This window comes from Osmerus mordax, unplaced genomic scaffold (genome assembly GCF_038355195.1).
Source record: "Osmerus mordax isolate fOsmMor3 unplaced genomic scaffold, fOsmMor3.pri Scaffold_125, whole genome shotgun sequence".
In the NCBI taxonomy this organism is placed as follows: Eukaryota; Metazoa; Chordata; class Actinopteri; order Osmeriformes; family Osmeridae; genus Osmerus; species Osmerus mordax.
Genome location: NW_027120437.1, coordinates 1 through 22,069, shown reverse-complemented (window position 1 = coordinate 22,069; position 22,069 = coordinate 1). Strand labels below are relative to the sequence as shown.

The 22,069-nt window shown below is 47.5% G+C and overlaps 2 protein-coding genes across 4 annotated transcripts; one reads left to right on the top strand and one right to left on the bottom strand.

Moving 5' to 3' along the window:
* The first annotated feature begins 425 nt into the window (after positions 1-425).
* Positions 426-4,275, top strand: LOC136939124 (tetratricopeptide repeat protein 1-like). Of its 2 annotated transcripts, none has more exons than XM_067231988.1 (8): positions 426-462; positions 1,122-1,679; positions 1,922-1,982; positions 2,134-2,246; positions 2,655-2,691; positions 3,035-3,183; positions 3,350-3,404; positions 3,647-4,275. In XM_067231988.1, the coding sequence occupies exons 2-8, from the start codon at positions 1,140-1,142 to the stop codon at positions 3,781-3,783; spliced, it is 1,092 nt and encodes a 363-aa protein (XP_067088089.1). In that variant the 5' UTR covers positions 426-462; positions 1,122-1,139; the 3' UTR covers positions 3,784-4,275. The 2 variants fall into 2 exon arrangements, with proteins under 2 accessions (XP_067088089.1, XP_067088090.1); XM_067231989.1 differs by having other exon boundaries at positions 444-494.
* Positions 4,276-4,387: 112 nt separating this feature from the next.
* LOC136939126 (PWWP domain-containing protein 2A-like) lies at positions 4,388-21,433 on the bottom strand. 2 transcript variants are annotated; one of them, XM_067231990.1, is made up of 3 exons: positions 20,235-21,433; positions 9,236-11,498; positions 4,388-5,698 (listed from the first exon to the last, which is right to left on the bottom strand). In XM_067231990.1, the coding sequence occupies exons 1-3, from the start codon at positions 21,314-21,316 to the stop codon at positions 5,609-5,611; spliced, it is 3,435 nt and encodes a 1,144-aa protein (XP_067088091.1). In that variant the 5' UTR covers positions 21,317-21,433; the 3' UTR covers positions 4,388-5,608. The 2 variants fall into 2 exon arrangements, with proteins under 2 accessions (XP_067088091.1, XP_067088092.1); XM_067231991.1 differs by having other exon boundaries at positions 5,594-5,698; positions 9,207-11,498.
* Between the last annotated feature and the right edge of the window lie 636 nt (positions 21,434-22,069).

Sequence of the window (22,069 nt, the reverse complement as noted above, 5' to 3'; positions counted from 1 at the left end):
TGGCAGAAGAAAGGCTGATCTCGTAAGGCTATCAACCTGCCCCCACCTCTCATATGGTAAAATATGGAGTTACTGGGTGGAGTCTCAACTTGCTCACACATCATTGTGTAACCTACTGTAGCATTGCGAGTCATGTTGATAAGTAAGGGTCAAGATTGTGGTGTTATTGTAGTTGTTCTTGGGTATAAAAGGAATTGTGAAGCATTGTTCTGTGGATTCTTGATCGAGTAATTAGTTCTATATTATTTGAATCATTCCAACCAATATTTTCGGAAAAATACCCAAGTAAAGTAAGTCAATAGGTATGTTCGACTTCATGCAGCACCGGCGGCGCCGACAGCCGGCTGCTGCATGAAGTCGAACGCACCTATTGACTTCATTACCCAGAAACCCTGAACAGAGTGCTGTTTTCTGATTGGACATATAGGCGGAAGAAGTCGACTGTGGAAATCCTGCTAGCAGGTAGGAATGTCTCAGCTAAAAAATATTTTTTGGTACGTAAATAAAGAACTTTACATGAAGTACAAACCTGATATACTCGTGATTATGATCTGAAGTTGACAGCACTGTTCCTCTGATAGGTTATTTCTGTGTTTAGATAGCTAGCACTGTGCTAGCGTAGTAGTAACACTAGTGTCAGCAAGCTCGTCACTGTCTGAAGTCAACAACAACATTAGTTAATGTACCGTAATAACTGCTGTTGAAATAACTCTTAAGCTAGCTACTATCTCCTTCTAGCAGAAAGCTAGGCTAGAAAGGTTGCGCTACTTGCCAGGGATGTATCTTTGACTAGTTAGATAGCATTAAGCACCAGTCAAAATTCGTAAGACATCCATACACTGAGTCAGACCAGGCTGAAGTTGACTTCGAACTTGTCTAGACAGTATTTAGCAAATACGACATATTCTGAAAATGGGTCTGGCTTGCTAGCCAATGTTTGCGTACCAAGTTAGCCTTTCATCATCATTGTAATTATTCCACCATGGCATATTCGTTTCCATGTCAAATCATTTTAGATAGCTAGCTAACTTTACTTGATTGGTCAAGAATTGCGCTGTGATGAAGTGATGACTCTAAAATTGATTGTGTCTCACGTGGTCCCATTCTCTCCATTTGGTAAGCAATTGGTGCCGTTTCCAATGGACTCCTCAGCTGAAACCGATGTCCTCCAGGACAGAGTGAGGAGCTCCTCGAGAATCTCAGAGGGTCAAAGAGGAGCAGGGGGAGGAGGAACAGGGCTATCCAGGGCCCCAGACCAGGAGGAAGACTGCTTCTACGACTGTGAGGAGAGCCTGGAGTCAGCACTGGGGTCGGTAGATGCAGAGGCCAGGCCAGGCAGTCCACAGGACCCTTTTAGCAGTGCTGAAGCTGGAGGAGTCAGCCAGGTCACAGAGACAGACGGACAGACTGGCACACAGGACCCAGGGACAGGAGGGGGCGCCCTGGGGGATGGAGGAGCTGGGCTGGAAGGAGAAGAGTTTTACCTGGAGGAGGAGGAGGAGAAGGAGGATGAAGAGAAGGAGAGATGGGATGAGTGTGGAGGTGTAGAAGGAGACAAGATGCCGGACGGTGGGAGAGATTCAGACTCAGAGTTGAAAGAGGAGGAAATCACAGCTGCTGAGTTTGATGAAGAACACTTGACAGAGGTGGAGAAAGACCTGACCGAGGAGGAGAAGGAGGTACATCATCCTTGGCCTCAGTCAGTCTTGTAGATAGTATTTTATTATTGGATGTGTTTTGCTATATGAAAACCACTACATCACTATAGAAATGTCATACCCACAGACTGTGAAACAATGTCAGATACGGTCTTTCATGTTTTAGCCTTGGTAAGAGGGGTGCCTGTCTGGAGTAAACAGTTTTTTCTGTGTTCTTTTTTTGTCAGTTCTAACCTTGGCTGTTGTGTGTGTGTGTCTTTCAGAAGCGTAGAGAAGAGAGTCTCACACTGAAGGAGAAGGGCAACAGTCAATTTAAGAATGGAGGTTAGAAGGCCTGCCTTCACTACAAATGTTCCCTGCTGGCCCTGCAAACCAACACATGTTGTTTTCATTGTTATTAACAAGTGTGTTCATGTCTGTCTGTCTGTGCTGTATGTGTATGTTTCTGCTGTATGTGTGTGTGTGGTCCTCTCAGAGCATGCTGAGGCAGAGGAGTGGTATACGTCAGCGTTGGGGGTGTGTCCTGTGTGTTACAGCAAGGAGAGGGCGGTCCTGTTCTCCAACCGTGCTGCCGCCAGACTACACCTGGTAATGCACTATGCACCGTAACCATGACTATACCTGATAATGCACTACGCACAGTAACCATGACTATGCATGGTAATGCACTATGCATCGTAACCATGACTACACCTTGTAATGCACTACGCACCATAACCAGGACTACACCTGGTAATGCACTATGCACCGTAACCATGACTATGCCTGGTAATGCACTACGCACATAAACCATGAACACACCTGGTAATGCACTCTGGACCATAACCATGACTATACCTGGTGATATTCTACATTTTTTTTCAACCATAACTACAGGAGATTTAATGTCTCACTGTAAATTGCCAGGGTTCTGAAGGCTCATGTGACTTCTGACCCCAGCAGGAAGTGCTTGTTGTTGTTGTTTGTGTTGGTTAACCTCCTCTGTCCTCTCAACAGGAGAAGAATGACAAAGCCATCGCTGACTGTACCAAAGGTGAGTCACCCCTGTGTGATTGTGTTGGAAAGAGCTTGTGTGTGTGTGTGTGTGTGTGTGTGTGCGCGCGCATAGATTATTAGTGTGTATGTAAGAGAGAGGGAGTTTGTGAGTGTGTGTAAGAGAGAGGGAGCTTACGTGTGTGTGTGTGGGGGGGGGGGGGGGGGGATGCTGGGACACGCTGCCCTACTTTCCTACTGTCTTGCTGCACCTGTTTATCCTGGTTGAACACCAACATCCCTCTAGCAAGAAGACATTCACACTGAAACATATGGTGTTTGTATTCGTGTGTGTATGTCTGTGTGTGTATGTATGTGTGTATGCGCGTGCGTGCGTGCTCAAGCCATTGAGCTGAAGCCGGACTACGTGCGGGCGTTGGTGCGCCGGGCCGAGCTGCATGAGAAGACGGACAAGCTGGATGAGGCTCTGGAGGACTACAGGGCTGCCCTGCAGCTGGAGCCCAGCCAGGCCATGGCCAGGGACGCCAGTCTGGTGAGGACCCCCATTCAGCACCCACACTCCCTGGGGGCACGGCGGCGCCTGAAACTTTATTTAAACATTAGCTTTTTATTTGAACAGTTAATTTAAAAACCCAGTTAGTTCTCACTCACTTCCTGACTAGATCTCCTCTCTGTGTCTCTCTTTCTCTCGCTTCCAGCGGTTACCTCAGCAGATCCATGAGAGGAACGAGAAGCTAAAGGAGGAGATGATGAGTATGTTCTGTACTGTGTACTCTGTGCTGGGTATTATGTTCTGTTCTCATAGAGGAAGAGAGAGAGAGATAAAGGGAGGGAGGTATTGGGTTGTCTGTAGGCTGCTGCTGTATTGAACCTCTCCTTATCGACTAGACTGCAGCATAGCCTGAAACTGCAGCCTCCACTCTGCTGTTCTAGGTTGGAACAGTTCTAACTGTGTGTGTGTGTGTGTGTGTGTGTGTACGTATGTGTGTGTGTAGGTAAACTGAAGGACTTGGGGAACATGTTCCTAAGGCCGTTTGGTCTGTCGACCTCCAATTTCCAGGTCAACCAGGATGAGAACACAGGCTCCTACTCTGTTAACTTTGTCCAGGGCCCCAACAACAACAACAGATAACAAAAACATAAACACCAACAGATAACAACAGCGAACAGGACCAACATATTCCATGAACTTAACCATGGATACCCAAACCACAGCTTCACCACTAACATGAACAACTAGAAGACTGACCTCCTCCCCCTCTTCTCCCGCTCCTCTACAAATTTCCTCCATCTTCTGTTCCTCCTACTCCTCCCCCTCTTCCTTCTCCCCCTCTTCTCCTTTTCTCCCTCTCCTCCGTCTCATCCTCTCCTACTTCTCATCTCCTGCTTCTCTTCTGCCATCTGGTCTGACCTGGTAACATCACCCACCTACTCTGATAACCCACACTCCACAGCCTTTTATGATCAGAGAGTGGTGTGTGTGTACATGAGCATGATGTGTGTGTGTGCGCTGGTGGTGGTGTACACAGGCATGTGGACTGTTTAGAATGTTCTCTCAGACTACATGCTGCTAAGCCTCCTTGTGTTCCCTGAATGTTGAGCCATTAAAGCTTTCCTGACTGTTCCCTGTAGCTCCCCGTGTGGTCTGTTTGAATCTTGGAATTTAAGACCTGTAAATGTGTGTCCACTCCTTCAAAAGGCAGTGTCACATACACTGTTAAAGAAACACACAAGTACAAAGGCAAAAAGCTGATTTACTGATTGGAAGAGATATACAGAACAGATAGTCTATAACCAAACGGTGCCACCTCAGTCTCCAGGTCTGCATGGCGAGGAGGATTCATTGATTGTTCCGAAACGCACGTATGTACATGAGTTGGGGGCCAGTCACATGAGTTGGGGGCCAGTGTGAGAGACAGAAAGTGAGAATGTAATGTGCACTGCATACTTTCGTCTGTTCGTTTGGTGAACCACTGACAGGAAGGGAAATTCGAGGGGAGGTGTCTGGAAAGAGACTGACATCGAACAACTTTAGTGTGCTGTCCTATATCTGCCTGTGACTCTGTAGAGGACTTCTCTGTGTGACGATTACTGTCTCCACAGCAACAGTCTACCCACTGACAGTCATGCAGGTCTGGTGAACTCTGACCTCATGGGGGGGGGGGGGGGGGGGCAGTTTTGAAAACAGCTTGAATACAATGAAGCCCATTGCAACAGCATAGCACATGCAATCTTTATTGCATTTATAATCTTTTTTTGTACATTAATATGTTTATATATGTTTTTAATTTATTTAAGATCAAAGATCAACATACCCTGCTGAGTCCTACATCCTTTGTCTGTGTGTATGTGAGCGCGTTGAGATGTGGCAGATACCATTAGGATGACCGAATTATATCTCCTCATACACCCCCACACCACCTCTCTGAAGAGCCTACTCCAGATCAGATCCAGCCTCCTAGGAAGGTGAGTGGAGACAGGTACCGTAGGATGGGCCTAGGCATGACCTATTGTTAACACCTCGTCTGGTCTGAGGTCCGTGGAGGAGGGTGTGTGTGTGTGTGGTGGGGGGGGGGGGGGGGGGGGGGGAGATGGACAAGTGAAAGAAGATCACACTAAACCAGACCAATCACACTGTGATTGGTCTGGTTTAGTGCAGACCCCATCTCCAAGTCAGACACTCGGTACCTGAGGCGCATTTGATTTACTTAAGTTACAACCTAGATCCACCAATGAATACACTGTTCCTATTGGTTTCAGTGTGTCCAGGAAACCATATGAAACTCAGCCTGACCGTCTGACAATATGTGTTAATGACATTTAGGCATTCTGCATTACCTTATAAATATAGAACTCTTCATTCTTCTGTTCCTTAAATAAGACTAATTATGTCCATTACACGACCCCCCCCCCCCCCCCCCCCCCCCACCTTCTCCATGGTGGCCAAAGACGTCCTGTTAGTCAAGTCGCACACCTGTCTCTCCACCACTGGCAGTGTGTGAAACACAGGGCCCGTCCACCATCAACAGCCTTTCAACGTTGCAGCACTGGGGAGGAGAGAGAGAGGAGAGGGGTGATGGACAGAAGGAGGGAGAGATTTTGAGAGAAAGGAAAGAAAATAGAAACAGATTAGAAATTCATCTTCAATAGAGAGGTTTCATAGTGTCCCGTAGGATGCATCCACCAAAAAATAACATGATTTCAACAGTCATAGTGACCATAGCACAAGCCAGACTACCATTAGGTAGTACCCTCCGTCCATCAGACACAGTCCCACTCCCCTCCCTGGACAGCTGTCTGCCTGCCGGATCAACTGGAGACCAGCTAGTATGGGTCCCCCTGGAGGTGTGTTGCCATAATTACAGATTAGCCAAATGCCCTTGAGATGAGTGGACATGAAAGGATAATGATTCTATGGTTATAGGGTTTAGGGGGTCAGTGCTGTGCTGAAGGTGGCCCTGCAGACTAGGCTAAGAAATGTACCCTTTCTTCCTCGTAATATCTGAACATGAGCCTCCACAGAAAACTTAAGGCTGCTTTTTCAGCTACTGACAATCATGTGAGCTGTCGGGATCATTCATATCAGATCTGTGATCCTCCTGGAAGGAAGGTAACCTTTTTCAGCGGAGGTCAAATTTGTCTTGAGGTGCCTGTGTTGCCTCAGTGATCTATAATCATCAAAGGTGAGGAAGCACAATCGGAGGTTGGTATTCAGAGTTCCAGTTTTGTCATACGGCTGATGTAAACCTGTGGGCCCTTTGACCTGTTCCAATACTGTGGCTTCCTTCCTTCCTACCTTCCTATGTAAAGTATAATTGATGGGACAAGGCTCCACTGGCAGCAGTTATTCAGGGAAGCATCCGCTTTCACCAGTCCACTCATGTTCGATCAGAGGAAGGAAGGATTCAAGTTGAGAGTATTCAAACAGGGAAATTGTATCTGTTTGCAGGTGAGAAAATCTGTCCAATAGAAGGATGAATAATCGTGTTCATATCTAGGGCTAATCAATAGCAATGGAACATTAGTAGCCAATTGCTGATAAAACCTATAGCAGAGCAACTTCAAAAAGCACCCCTTTTCCCCTTCAATATTCTAAACATATGGTGAAACCATGCCCCTTTTAAGAAGACAGGGTTGTTGTCAACTTAAGAGTTCAACTGACCAAAAGACAATTTAGATGATAAAATGAGCGTATGCCCAACCTCCAACTGCCCATGTATTCCTAAACCTCCTGTGATTGGTCAAGACTGAGGCCCTGTCACTGGTCTGGCACTGGGAGTGTTCGAGGAGACATGACCACTAAAATGACGAGGACTTGGTACGGATTTCCTTGAAGTTGACAGTTTTATTTATATACTTCTTAAAACATCAGAAAACATTTACACAAGTATTTCTTCAACTGTTTTGGGTGTTTTTTTTTGTAAATTCTTCTTTATTTTCCTTTTTTTATTGGCAGCGGTTTATTTGTCATCCCCTATAGTACAGCATTTTCTGATCTGCAAACAGACAGGAAGTTCCACCAACAAAAGGCAGAGGAAACAAAGAGCCAACCGCCATCAAGAGAATCATCATCATCATCATCATCATCATCATCATAAATCAGGATAATACACTTTCTCCCTGTCCCGAGGCCTCCAGACAAGCATGGACGCTCACCCTGTACTCTGGGTGGGTGGGTGGGTGGGTAGGAGGGGGGGGCTTTTAAAAGAACAGCAACATTGTAACAAGAAATGCTGATCGGTCTAATCTGTATTCAAGAACTGTCATCACTGTACAGGAAAGGTAAGGTACCACCAATCTCCCCAATCAAAAAAACTAAACAAAAAAACTTCCTTGTCCATTTTTCAGCTGTCAATCAAAACGAGTTGTGTGTGAAACAAGGCAGTAGAAACAGACGGAGCAGGGTTGTGACCAAAGTTCACAGTCTGAGGGAACAGCCTGGTAGTGAAGTTCTAGAGACAGGATATACTTTCAGTCAGTCAGTCAGTAAGCCAGACACACACACACACTTGTCAGATATGTCACAGAGACAGCAGAACACTGAAGACCCAGAGACTCAGGACGTCCGAACAGGTACAGCATGACCAAACCAGGGGTCAAAGATCGGGCTTTAACAGGAAATAAAACACAGCACCCTCTACTCAGTGTATGGACTGCCAAAGAAAGACTGCTTATGTCGACAAAACATTACTAAAAACTGAGCAAAAAAAATTATAAACTGTCTTTATACAGACAATATAGAGATTCAAAAAAGCATTTGACTGGCTGACCCATCGTTTTTAAACAGGCCTACTGTACTGGTGGGTCTCTAAACTACTGTAGGAAGAGTCTTAGAACAGTCTTACGAAGAGAGGGATCGAGAGAGACGGAAAGAGAGAGAGAGAAGGGAGTGGAGACAGAGCGAGGTAGGGTAGGGTGTCTCTCTGGTGAGTACTAAAATAGCTCAGTCAGGACTTGGGAGGTTTAAGAGGAGCACAACGATAGTATAGACTCCACTAGTTCCCTCTGACATGAATGGGTCTATCTTCACTGTGCTGAGGGGGCTAAGGGACGTTTCTCTACCCCCAAGGTTCTCACTGAGCCCTGGAGGTGACCTGGGGTCACCAGACCGCTCTAATAGATTACTGCTCTGACTAACACAAAGGCTAAAAAGTTAGGTGGCAGCACTTAACTTGACTGACCTAGAAGGCTTGTACACTAGCAGGCTAGCTAGCTGGCTAGCTCTGGACTCTACTGTCCTGAAGGCTTGCAGGCTAGCTCTGAACTTTACTGACCTGAAGGCTAGCGGGCTAGCTTTGAACTCTCCTGTCCTGAATGCTAGCAGGCTAGCTACCAAGCTCTGAACTCTCCTGTCCTGAAAGCTAGCAGGCTAGCTCTGAGCTCCCTGCCAGGTAGGCTGACCAGAGTGAAGGTGTTCTTTCTCAGAACTGCTGGTTGCATAGAGACTGAAGAAAATTTCTTCTTTTTTTAAATGGTGATGACAGTTGCCTGGGAAATTAGAGAACTCAAGAATATGAATGAACCCTGGATGTGAAGAGAGGAACTCCTTCCCTAAATAAAGAGTTCAAAGCACTCCCAAAAGGCCTCAAATTCAAGAAATATGGACAACATTGTACAAATATTCAGATATTTTTAAATCACAAATGCAGTCAGGTAAAGGAAAAAATTATAAAAATCTCCACCGCTTGGAGGGATATTTTAGGTAAGGTAAAACATAAGGGGAAGGATAAAGACACTGCTTTTCTCCTATATAAAGGATGCTGCCCCAGCCTGCTGTGTCTGAGTCTGTCCCCCAGAGTCCTAGCTGCTCCCCTCACCCACTCAGCCTCTCTCCCCCCTCAGAGGAGAGTGGCAGGGGGAACAAGCAGAATAGAGGGCTAACAGCATTGCAGTGGAGGGAGGGGGGGGTTGGGGCGGGAAGGGCAGGGGGGGGGGCAACAGCAGGGGGCAGGAAGCTAGAGAGGGTGAAGCATTTCGGTTGTGATTTTTCCTTAACTTCCTCAGCCGAAGCACACACACACACACACAAACCCTCTAAAAGGATTGCCTGCTCACGTCTCAAACTGCGTAAGCAAGGCGCGGACCTCCGGGGTGAGTTGCTTGGCGGCGCGGGCCGCCTCGGTGATGGCTTTGCGGTACAGGCCCTTCCTCTTCTTGTCGAAGCGCGACTGGAAGCTCTCCAAGAAGGGAGCCAGCTGGGTAAGGGGGAGGAAGGAGGTGGTGGGGGAGCCGAACCAGGAGACGCGCGCCTCCTGGCGGACCAGGAGCCCTGTGTCCCTGCGGCTGATGCTGATGCCCACCACGCGGGCTGGCCACCAGGGGAAGCCATATATCTTGGCCCACACAATGTCGCCCACGCAGGTGGTACGCCCCTCCACCGAGACACACTTGGAGACGCTCTTGGAGAATACGCCCGCTTTAGACGACTTGCGCCTCTTTTTGGCCTCTCCATCTTTTGGAGGGGTGGCGGGAGGCGGGGCGGGAGGAGGGGGGGTGTCGGCATCCTCTCCGGGCCCGGAGGAGGAGGAAGGGCCCGGGGCAGGAGGAGGAGGTGGGGTGGGGTAGTTGTCCCCAGGGGGAGGGAACTCGAAGGTCTCCGTGGAGCTACACTCGGAGGAGCGGGAGGACTTGAGCTCGTCGGCGCTGTCCACGCTGCACCTGGAAGTGGAGGAGGACGAGTCCGGCAGGGGGAGCGGGGGCCGGGAGTCGAGGGTCATGAGGACGACCAGGTTGCCGGACGTCGACACTTTGCTCCCGCGCACCCCCTGCCTCTCCTCTGGCCCTCCTTGGTCCTCGGCCCCCACCCCAGGGACGCAAACCTCAGGAGAGGCCTGCGGGAGGAGCTCAACCTGGGGCTCTGGCTCACCAGGGGGGCTCTGGGGCTGAGAAACAGAGGCCTCAGCCGTGTAGCTGGATAAGCAAAGGAAGCTAGTAGTGGAGCAGCGTGCCACATCTGTGGCCAGGACATGGGAGGGAGCAGGGGTAGGAGCTGGGGAAGGGGCTAGGGCTGAACTGAAGCCTGGGGTCGGGTCTAAGGCTAGCAAAGGGTCTGGCAGAGGTGCAGAAGCAGGGTCTATGGTTGGGACTGGAGCTGAAGCCAGGCCTGTACCTGGGGCTAAGGCCGAGGCGAGGCCTGGGCCTGGGGTGGCAGCTTTAGCCTGGCCGGACTCAGGCTTAGGGGGGCTTAGGCGGCTGCCTGCCTGGCCTGCCGGACCCTTCTCTGGGCAGGGCACCTTAGGAGGGGACGAGGCCTGGTTCTCCTCGTTACGGTACCTTTGAGGCTTGATCCGCATCCGGGGGGGGAGGGGGGTGGCGCTGACAGGTCCCATTCCACTGATCTGCTGGAGCCGGCGGGTGAAGTGGACCTTCTGGTTCTGGTGGGCCTCCTGGAGAGCCGCGGAGCGCGTCATGGTCTTGGGGTGGGCATTGGTGGAGACGGTGCTGGCCAGGGGGGTGGGGGCGGTTTCCCTCTGCCTCCTCTGTACCCGGGCCAGTTTCAGAACCTCCCGGGCCTTGGTGTGGTCCACAATGGCACTCTTACCCTGCAGAACCTTCTTGGCGTTCAGCTGCGCCCGCGAGCTGCCACTATTGGGCAGCGTGGACGACGATGGTGTGGATGACACACCCCTCAGGACACGGTTCCCAGAGGCTCCTCCCCTGCCGTGTCCCAGAGAGGAAGAGGAGGAAGCAGAGTTGGACGTTCGTACGTTCGAGGACGCCGCCCCATGCCGCTTCGTTTCTGCCCCGCGACCTTTCTCCTCACGGGGGTCGTTCCGGGGGCGTTTGCTAACCGGTGTCGCCGCGCTGTCGCTGCGTCTCCGTTTGACATCATCCCCCCGGGAGTCGGACACCGGCGCCCTCCTCGGCGCCGTCTCCCGCTTGTCCCCGCCCACCACACCTTTACACTTATCGCACAGCACCTGGCGGGGGCGGAGCTTGATGGCGTTCATGATGGAGGTGGGCTCCTCGCGGTACAGGCGCCTTTTGGGCCGCCTGATCTTGCGAGGGGGGGGCTGAGGTAGGGACTGGTTGTATGTGTCCCTGATGAAGAGAGGAGGGGGGTAGGGGGCCCCCTCCTGGAACAGAGGGGGGGGGCGGGAGGTCCAGGGGTGAGGCAGGGCTGGGGGATGGGCGACGTGGTGGGAGGGGTCGGGAGTGGCCCCTGCCGGCTTAGGAGGGGCGGCAGGCTCGGCCTGGGAGGGGGGGCTGTCGTCCTGGCTCTGGGGGATCTCCTTCTCCGGCTGGGTCGGTTCTGCTGGAGGTTCTGTCATGATCTGCATAGATTCTGGCTTGTCCTTGTACTCCCTCTTGGGGAACACTGTGATGGGGATTCCATAGGGTCCAAACCTGGGGGGGGGGGGGGGGGACAGGTCAGGTCAGATCAGAGATGGCAGGGCAACCACACAGATCAGATCAGAGCTGGCAGGGTACACACACACACACACACACAGGTCAGATCAGAGATGGCAGGGCACACACACACACACTCTCTCGCTCTCTCTCTCTCTCTCTCTGTCGCTCTGTCGCTCTCTCTCTCCGAACAGCTGGATGGGGTTTCAATAGTGACACTCAGGTGTTACCTTGATTACTTAACGTCACAATAACTTATTGTTTAATACATTCAGCTCACTCCGGCACCACAGCCTTGAACTACAACTCCCATCCCCACCCTTTCAACACTTATTCCCATGTTCAGAAGAAAGGCAACTTCAGAGAGAAAAAGGACAAAGCAGAACGGTGTTCATCTGCTCTCTGGAAGAGGCGATTCTTATAAACTTCTTCGACTTCTGTTCTATGCAACACTGCTTTAGGGTTCACCTGATCCCGTCCCTCCCACCCGCCCCATCCCCCAGGTGAAGGCCAGCCAGCAGGCAGCACTGCTGCTGTCAATAAAAGACAATAGTATGTCAACTAGGGGTGGGCGGTATACCGGTATGAACGCGAATACCGGTATGGCGTTGTGCCATGATATGGATTTTGCCATATCATGGATATCACGATATATAAATAAATGTATTAAGTAAAGTGTTTATGTTTTGTATAAAATTATATATATATAATTATATAAAAGTCAAGTGATACAGCCTAGTGGGCTAGTTCAAATTTGTATCTTTTACAAAAAAAACATTTAAGCATGGACGCTGCACGCATTGTGCCAGCCAATGAAAGTCAACAAACAACTCCAGAGGAAGCAAACATTCATTGGAGTAAACTGCTTTTGTTGGCAAGTATAAGCAAGCGTTAATATATACAGTTACCATCAGTGCTTACGTATTATACAGTCCTAATGTCAACACACAACTTCTAAGAATTAAATTATTGTATTGAAAAACACAAAACACAAGCCTGGCTGGCAGAGGCTAGACTTTCTGCTCTTCCTCTCATCTTCTCTCCTCTCTCCCTCCCTCATCCTCTCTCCTCCCTACCTCCCTCCCTCATCCTCTCCCCTCCCTCATCCTCTCATCTCTCGTCCTCCCCTTCTCTCCCTCACCCTGTACAACTCTCTACAATGCGAGTAAATCACTTGCATATGCAAGCAAATTTCACGCTAGGTGACTAAAAATGATCTTTAATTAGACAATGGATAGTAAATTGTTCAATTTCACTCGCCTTTGACTGAGTTAGAGGCAAAGAAGTTTAGCGCAGATTTCAATGACGTACCGTCGCTTGACTGCGAGTTAACATGATTGGCTGCTATGACAACAGACGTACAATTAGTTATTTTGCTGCTGCTCAACAACGAAAACAGAGATTGCCAAAGTAACGGAAAGTCGCTAGATTTGTCACTCGTGGCTAGATAAGATTTTTTTTGTCGCTAGGGAAGGTAAAAAGCTACACTGCCTCTTTCGCTTTCTCTCACAAAAAGATTGACTTGCCTTTTACGGCACTCGTCACGTACAAAGAGATGGATGCAAAAAAGCTACAATTCCAGTCTGAACAGAAAACACTTAATTTTTTTGTTTGTTATTAAGACAATTTAATATTCCTGTTCCTTGTTGAGATTATTCTTGCTCTGCTAATCAGCTCTGCCAACTGCAAAAGAGCCTTCAGTGCCCAAAAGAGAATAAAATCAGATGTCCGCAGCAGTCTCACATCCTCACGCCTTTCAGACCTGATCTTCATTTCAACAGAAGGCCCAGAGCTTCAGCAGTATGATCCATCATCAGCTATGGAGAGGTGGCTGAAGTCAAGTGGCAAGAGAAAGCCATTTGCTAAAAGAAATTGTAGATTAAATCCATATGCAACATAAAGAATAATTCAGACAGATAATGTACTTTTTTCAGTTGCATTGTTCATGCAATTCAGGTAAAAAGTCTGGTGAGTAAAATAAAAAATGTACTACCCAATGGCGACTCAAGCTTCATTGTGTCCGTAGAGGGTTGCTGTACCCCCCCCCATCCTCTCCTTCTCTTCCTCACCATGTACCCCCTCTCCCCCCTTCTCTCCCTCACCCTGTACTAAGGCTGCAACAAACAATTATTTTGATAATCGACTAATCTAACAATTATTAGAACGATTAGTCAACTAATCATCTATTTTTTCACTGATTAATCAGTAGGCTTTGAATGATTATTCAGCTTTTGCAATTTGTTAAAACATTGAGTTATACTTATTCTAACTAATAAATAAAACCAGGAAATCACTTCAGCTTTTGAAAAAAATATTTTTATTGCACTTTGAGCCAACTGAACTGGCCAATCTCTATTTGTCCAATTACTCACTGTTTTTCCATTGAACATAACCCTGTTATCTTACAAATGAAGCTCTTAATGCTGCTGCCTAATTTAAGAGATTTGTTTACATTCCTAGCTTTATGTCTGTAATGCATGTCTAACTGCTGTCTGTGGACATGTTGCTACGGTGTTATGCGTGAAAAACTGCGGAATGTGTTTTTATCAACTGGTGTCGCTAACTGGCCATCTTCCTTAGTTCCAGCTGGAGCACACTCACTTCTCACCATTTCCATCTCCTCGGGCAGGGATGTTTCCTTTTTAAATGTTCCAGCATGCACGTTGTGCTCCCATGGAAAGCAAGTTCCACCTTGCACGCATTACAGATGACAGTATTTTTTGTGACGCGACTTGTTCTGCTCCGTTTGCACGTTGATATTTTAGTGCTGTTTTCTTCTATTGGATAGCATACGGAAGGGCTGCATTAGTCTAGCGCAACAGCGCCGCACTGGTCAAATCATGTTATTGCAGGCACTTAAAATAGGTCCTATGAGATCAAACGATTTGTCGACAACAGAAATATTTGTCGTCAATTTATTTTTGTCGATAATGTCGATTAATTGTTGCAGCCGTACCCTGAACCCCCCCTCCCCCCCTTCTCACCCTGTACCCCCCCATCCTCTCCTTCACCCAGTACCCCCCCCTCCTTCTCTACTTCACCCTGTACCCCACATCCTCTCCTTCTCTCCCTCACACTGTAGCCCCCCCCCTCCTCCTTCCTCACCCTGTAACCCCCCTTCCCCCCCCATCCTCTCCTTCTCTCCCTCACCCTGTACCCCCCTCCCCCATCCTCTCTCTCTTTTTCTCTCCCTCATCATGTAGCACTCCCCTCCACCATCCTCTTCCTCATCCTGTAGCCAACCCCCTCCTCCCACTCGTACAACACCAACATAAACAACCGCTAAAAGTTGACCGCAGCAACAGACATTGTATCTAGCAGGGCACAACAGCACGACAATAGTGCAATAACAAAACACACTTTACAGCAATCTTCAACAGGAAACCCAAAGGTGTCCCATTTCCTGTTTATCATCCTAGTCAAGGAGGACTGAGGCCTAATCCCAATGTCCACCCTCACAGACTCACAGACTTTGATGCACGTTCTCGCTAAGTCTGTGAGGGCTTAGGGCTGTCCCACAGTCAAATTGTCAAGTGCGCAAGGTCTCTTTCGCAGACATTTTGAGCCCTTAAAGATCCTGTAAAGCAAATTCCCAGATTTGCTTCTCAGTACATTATATACGTGTGAAATGAGTTCCTGAAAGCATGTGCAAAGCGCGAAACCTTTGTCGCACTGAAATGTGGAGTTAGACCGTAGAACAGTTTCATTTTCAGCTCAGGATTTGCATAGGCGGAGCCAAAAAATTACCGATCTACGTCACATCACTGCATGGCTCCTCATCTCACCCGGTGAAACGGTATAAAACCCTGTAGCTCATTTGTATAAGAGGTCCTCCAACTCCACTTCAGTTACGACTCCTGCTGTATTGTTATTGTAGCGTATATCAGCTAGCTAGGTAGCTTCAGGATGTGTCCCTCCACCCGCAACTGCATCTTACCTGGATGCAAGAACTTCAGCTGCGCTGCAATGCTATTTAATTTCCATAGTGATGAGGAAAGTAAAAATAAGTGGATTGATTTTGTGAAGAGCCACGCTGATGGAAAGCTTCGCATCAACTCCAACTGCAGTGACCATTTCACGGCAGATAGTTTTAACATGGACCAGAGACGGACGGAGTTCACGGACACACGGCTTCTCTTGCAGCGCGGAGCCGTACCGAGCATCGCCCTCCCGGCTGTTCCTCATCCGGTCGCACCTGGACCATCCACCGCCACCAGCCGTTCATCACTCAGTTCTGTGTGCTTGTTATAATTGGGTGTGCTTTGCCTTCGGCAAGGGCACAACCTTTGTTCTCTCGCATATATATTTATTATTTATTATTATTGTTTATTTTTGCCCCCCTAAGGATCAGTCAATATTTGGACTACATACACAACGGCGGTGTCAAAAGGTTCGTCTTGGTAACGATTGCGTTGGTTGTATTTTTATTTACGTTCCATTGGATGGTTTAAGTTCAAATTACGTTTTTGTGGCGAAAAGTGAAGCTAACGGTGGCTAACTTGCTAGCCACAGTCACTGACGTTACTAACGTCACTACGTCACTAACGTCACGAAAACACGCGTGACTACCTGTAGCAGAACATTCGTTTCGCATCTGTTAACTTGGGGGATAGCTAGGCTAACTATAGCTTTACTGCAAGGCAGCTGCAGAAACGCCACAAGCAAAGAGGCCAGGGTGATAACTATTTACTCATTTTACTTTGGGATGTGAAACACTATTGTGAAATGTAATGTACAATATTAGCTGATATTATTAAGGAAGTAGGCCCACATCTACTTTCGGAAACGGTAGTCTACTATTTCACTGAAGCATTAGCATCATGACATTAGCCTCTGTTGCCCGGGCAACACATACTACAGTGGTCTATGTTGCATCTGTTTTCAATCGATAAAATAAACATTCCTCACTAATACATTTTGTTGTAGGATTTATGACTATTAGTCATAATAAATAACTGTTTAGGAAGTCAAACGGCGACAGAACATGTTCGGCACTCCCCTTACTTAAATCAAAAGTCTTTCAATAGGTGAAACTATCGACTACTAACCTGAACTTCATTGCCACAGCCTAAACTTTGTCAATCTGTTCATGAAAATAATTAATTTCAACCTAAACCGTACAACGGAACGTTCAATCGAATTCAACCAACGCAATCACTACCAAGACGAACACAGCAGTAGTCTAGTACTGTACTGTAGTACAATTTACCGGGGCAGCTTCTACAGGGCTATATCGCATTTGGCGTTGTTACTGACAATGATCGCTACCAGTGAGCTTTTTATGAATGAGCGATTTTCCACTAAATAAATGTCAAGCTTATTTACGTTTTTGGGGGCATTTTTTCAGTTAGCAGATGGTAATGTTTGAATCGCGATTCCATCTTCTACTGCCGGTAACGTCGAAGAATAATCTTCAAAGGGGGTTCTTTATTAATGAATGAATGCAATATGAGTAGGCTAAATGCCTGAAAATATCACGAGAAGGGAAAACTTAAAAGGACGTTTAAGTCATAGAGATTTGGAAAATTTTTACACCGGTCTGCCAAATGTATTCGTTGATTCAGCTATGAGGCTGCCTCTTGCAGGGGAAATGAGAAGACATGATATTTCATTCTACACTTAACTCGTATTTTGAGTTGTAAATGAGCAGCAAAAAAAAGATGCTTTTAAATCTATGTAATCTTTATAAATAATAAGTATGCATTTTTATATAAAATATACAGAAATATCTGTATATTTGGGAGTCAGGTGGCTCAGCGGTTAGGGAATCGGGCTAGTAATCAAAAGGTCGCTGGTTCGATTCCTGGCTGTGCCAAATGACTTTGTGTCCTTGGGCAAGGCACTTCACCCTACTTGCCACGGGGGAATGTCCCTGTACCTACTGTAAGTCGCTCTGGATAAGAGCGTCTCCTAAATGACTAAATGTAAATATCAGTTGTAAAAATGTCATTCAAAAACGGACCCGTGCAACCGACGCAAGCAAGCACAGCCTACAATTTCCCCATAAATTGTACCCTCTCTAGTTGCATTTGCGATTTATATCGCGATGGGACAGAACGAGATTTTGTAATCGCAAAGGCTGCCATTTTACTTTGGTCACGTGACACGCGAGAGTAACACAGTTTGCAGACGAAGGATCAACTTTGCACGCTACACTGTACCTTGACCTGTACGATCATGGCCTCAGGCTCGACAGAACCTGAGACTACAGTCACTTTGCCAATTTTGCCTTTAAAAAAAAAGATGCTGCGCAGTGTCAAGTATTGTGCAAAACCTGCCTGGCTAACGTTGCTACCTCACGGGGCAACACCACCAACCTAATTCGGCCCTAAAAAAAACACCACAAGCCATGTACGATGCATAGCTAAAACTCTGAACACCAGTGTGTCAAATAAGCCAAATAACACCCGACAGGATCACTGATCGAAATGTTTCAAAGCCTAACTCAATGTAGCCTACTACAAAATTACTCAAGCAGTAAGCGTTCATCACGAAATATATGATACCCCTCGGTGATTCACATACAGGATCACTATGGCTGATGGTGCCATACTGTTACTGTTAGGCTACTGACTGGATCAGAAATTCTCAGTGTCTCTTTTTCTTTTAAGATTTAACCTTTAGATGCGTGAGTTTAAAATATTTCCGACTGTCTCCACAGCGCAAGTTATTTTTCCGAAACGGTAGCTAGCTAGCTAGCTTTAGTTAAGAAAGTGCAACTAAAGCTTACGTTTCTAGTTTAGCTTTGATTTACCAAAATATTCTCGATGAGGTAGGCTACAGGCGGTATGTTCTCCTTCGTTTTTCTGAACTTTGTGTGTTATGAGCCTGGAGATCAGTAGGCTGATCTCCAGGCTCTATATCTATATTAATAATACATCATAATAATCGCATATTAAATCGCAATTGCAAATTAATCGCGATTATCTTATTTTCCGAAATCGTTCAGCCCTATATATATACACATACACACACTAGATAACTTTTCCAGAGGTATCTCTGCTATGAGTAAGTGCAAACCGCTAACTTGATATTACTCGTGTAGAATTATGGTATTTTGGTGAAATGGTAGCCTAGCTAATGTGCTAGATGTAGTTGGAGAGCTCACTGTCTGCTGTTTCTGGTGTCCATTTTTACTCCTGTGTTACAGCTCAGGGGAACAAGCTTCATTTATATGCATCTGTACGTTTCACTCATTGACCAAATAATCTGGGTCGTAGGTACTTGAGAGAGGCGGTGCCTTCCAGCAAGGAAGGGCGGAGCTTCAGCTCCTTCAGGTGACACGCCCCCCCAAGTCTCAAGCAGAGAAGACTGATGATTTTCTCACAATTTCAAAGCCTATTTTAACATACTTGTCAGTTTTTTTCCATTTGAATGGGTAGTTAACAACACATTCTTCTATGGTGTGATGAACTTAAAACTTGTTTTCAATTCCACTTTACAGGATCTTTAATGCACCCTTTTTGTTAATCCACATTTTAGACTTTAGCTAAAGGAATTGCCCACAATTCACAGCGTTGTGACGTGAAAAACGAGGGTTTCCAGAGAAAGCCCGGGAGCGAGATAAAAATCCTGGCAAACCCGCCTCAAAACAAGAAAGAAGAACAGTAAACAAACAAGCATGGAAGGAGCAACCAACCCTGACGTGAACATAGTTAGAAATAAAAGTTAGTATACCATTCCAATTTATAGCATTTTGAGCCCTTGCAGTCTCTTGCACAAAATCACTTACTAAGTGACGTCAAGTAAGTCTGAGGGTTCAAGGCTTTGGGTTTAGGGGGGACATTGGGATTGGGCCTGACTGACACCTTTTCTGGGTTGTTCATGGGTGGACTTGGGAACCCAAATATAGACTACTAGACTGCACCAGCAGTTGGAGAAGAGGGAGGACCAGGAAATTAGAGAAAAGGTGTTGATGAGTGTGAAAGACTATGAGTGAGATGGGGGGGGTAAGAGAGAGAGAGAGAGAGAGAGAGATTGTGACTGACAGATATAGACAGAAAGATAGAGACAAAGAAACAGGGAGGGAGGGAGGGAGGGAGGGAGGGAGGGAGGGAGGGAGGGAGGGAGGGAGGGAGGGAGGGAGGGAGGGAGGGAGGGAGGGAGGGAGGGAGGGAGGGAGGGAGGGAGGGAGGGAGGGAGGGACTGACAGAGAGAGAACGAAAAGGAGAGAGAATCACCAAGAGAAGAGAAGTCAAAGTAGAGAAACTAGAAGGGAGGAAGGGATTGTTGACAGAGCAGCAAAGCAAAAAAATTCCCCAGGTTGTCTAACCCATAATGCTATACTCTCTGCCATGTTTGGCCTAACAGACAGGTCATGTGACCATCCTGTCTCACTAAAACAGGAAGCTACCTACTACCCTGTAGTGTCCCCTCCTCCACTCCCCTTCATGGACTCCATAGCTTGTGCTGATGTTGCTTAGGTACCAGCCTAGGTAGTATTGGTATGAGAAAGCATATTCATGCTATAGCTGGCCAAGCTACATCAGATGTGAGAGTGGGTTGCACTAATGTGCATCCAACCTCAGTCCCAGAGAAGAGGACTAATGCACAGGAAAGCTAGCAGCTAAACACTGTAGCAGAACTGGACTGTAACACTGGAGTGTCTGGAGCTGTGTGAAATGTTATACCAGCCAGGGGTGTGTTACACAGTGATGATAGTATGCCCCACATTGTTAAATAAACAAATTACAGTATGGATTAATATCATGAGTCCTAAACATATTTGTTTACCTTTTTGACAGGTCCATCAGCACCCCCGAGAATATCTTCTCCCCCAAACGGAAGGACACCACTAACGCGTCATCGATGATGTGGTCCAGACAGACGCGAACCTCGGATCCTGGTGTAAGCTGGTCCACCGACCCGGGCGGAATATCCACGGTCTCGACATGACACAGCACGGTTGGTTTTGACTCAGCCTGTCTTTCCTGCAGGAAGTTCGTTGGCTCGGCCGGCTCGCCGGAGTTCTGAGGCTCAACGCTTGAAAAGTCACAAATGTAACTCATTTCCATGGATGTTCCGAGAGACGCCTCGCTCTCCGAAACCGGTTCCGGTTCTAGAGCGTCGTTCATTGGCTGAGGGCGCTCGAGCAGAGCATCCTCAGAGGGCGCATCCTTGTATTCGGAACCGAGATGAACGTCATTACCGGACTCGGGCTCCATCTCCCTGTCCAGAGTCGGCTTTATTAAAGCTCTATAGTCACAATCCAAATCGTGTTGGGCTAGTTCTGGGTTCTGGTAGTAATCGATTGTGGGTTCTGCCTGTTCTGCAAGGGAGAGCCCAACCTCCGTCGCGAGAGGATGCGCAGGGAACGAATGCAAAAAGACAACGGAAGGTTGCGAGTCTGAGATGGAGCCAACGTTAGTCTGGTGGCAGGCGTAGGGCTCGTGCTTGTTACTGACCTCGTTTGCGGCTTCAACCACGGGCGAATATCGGTCTATTAAACGTTCGCCTATGGCTAATGTGTACCCCGTCTCGTAGACCTCGAGGGCGTTGTGTTCGGTAGTCTCTTCCCCGCCGACCCGGAGACATCCTGCTTCGATGTGTTCATCCTCAGCATGAGCTGCAAGCGCTTTTCCCGCTGCTTCTCGGTCTGGCCTGCTCACTAGCTCCTTTTGGACCTGGCCGCATTCCTGAACTGCATCTCCATCCTTGAGTTGGTGAACTAGGTCCAAGACTGGCACATACTCCTGCGTTTCGTCGGATACCATGTCTGTCCCCGGCACGGGTGGCACCGGGTCAAGATCTCCCACGTCCCCCGCGGTTGTTGTTGCTGCAGCAGCAGCTCCTGGCTCCGCAGCCACGGCCGCCATTTTCTTTCCGCTTTACTTCTGTAGCCAGGTTCTCTTCTCCCTGCGATAGCGCTAAGGCCCGCCCACCCAGAGCCAAGAACACTTGGGATAGGCCGGTGAAGTACAGAGTTGTAGTTGTGCCGTCGATATTCACGCCATTCAAGAGAAACCCCTGGAAACACCATTGTAATTGGCTCCTTTTGTCTGCCTGTGTGACCCTTTACCGCAAGGGGCGACATTGTATTGTCTCCCGACCCTCATTGTTAAGACATCAGAGGGGTCTTAGAGCTCATACTCATGTTAATGATTGTGCCATAATGAGACGAGGAGGTTTTAGTCTTGAACGGGAGTACGTAAATAGACCCAAGGTGCTGCTGCACGGCTCTAGATCTGTATGAGGATGTGGACAGTGAATACTGTTCTATTCTAATCTGGTCTGGTTCATTTTCGGAACGTAACTGCACGGCAAAATGGAACTAAGACCAAATCAATAAAATGCTACTGAGCGACCCAGTGTTACGAGTTACACAACGTCTAAATTATAATACAGAATACATGTTTTTTTTAATTATTATAATAAATTCCCATCGCAAAATTCACACTTCATGTCTTCAATCACTTAATTCATCAATAAGATTAACTGTTCGCAACACAGCAATCTTGTCATCTTTGAATCCCATTGACTACTAAACTCTGAAGGAAAACCGTTCAGCAGTTTAAACTAACTACATGCTGTCTGGATTTCTTACCCAGCCACCAGCACGTTTAAGAAAG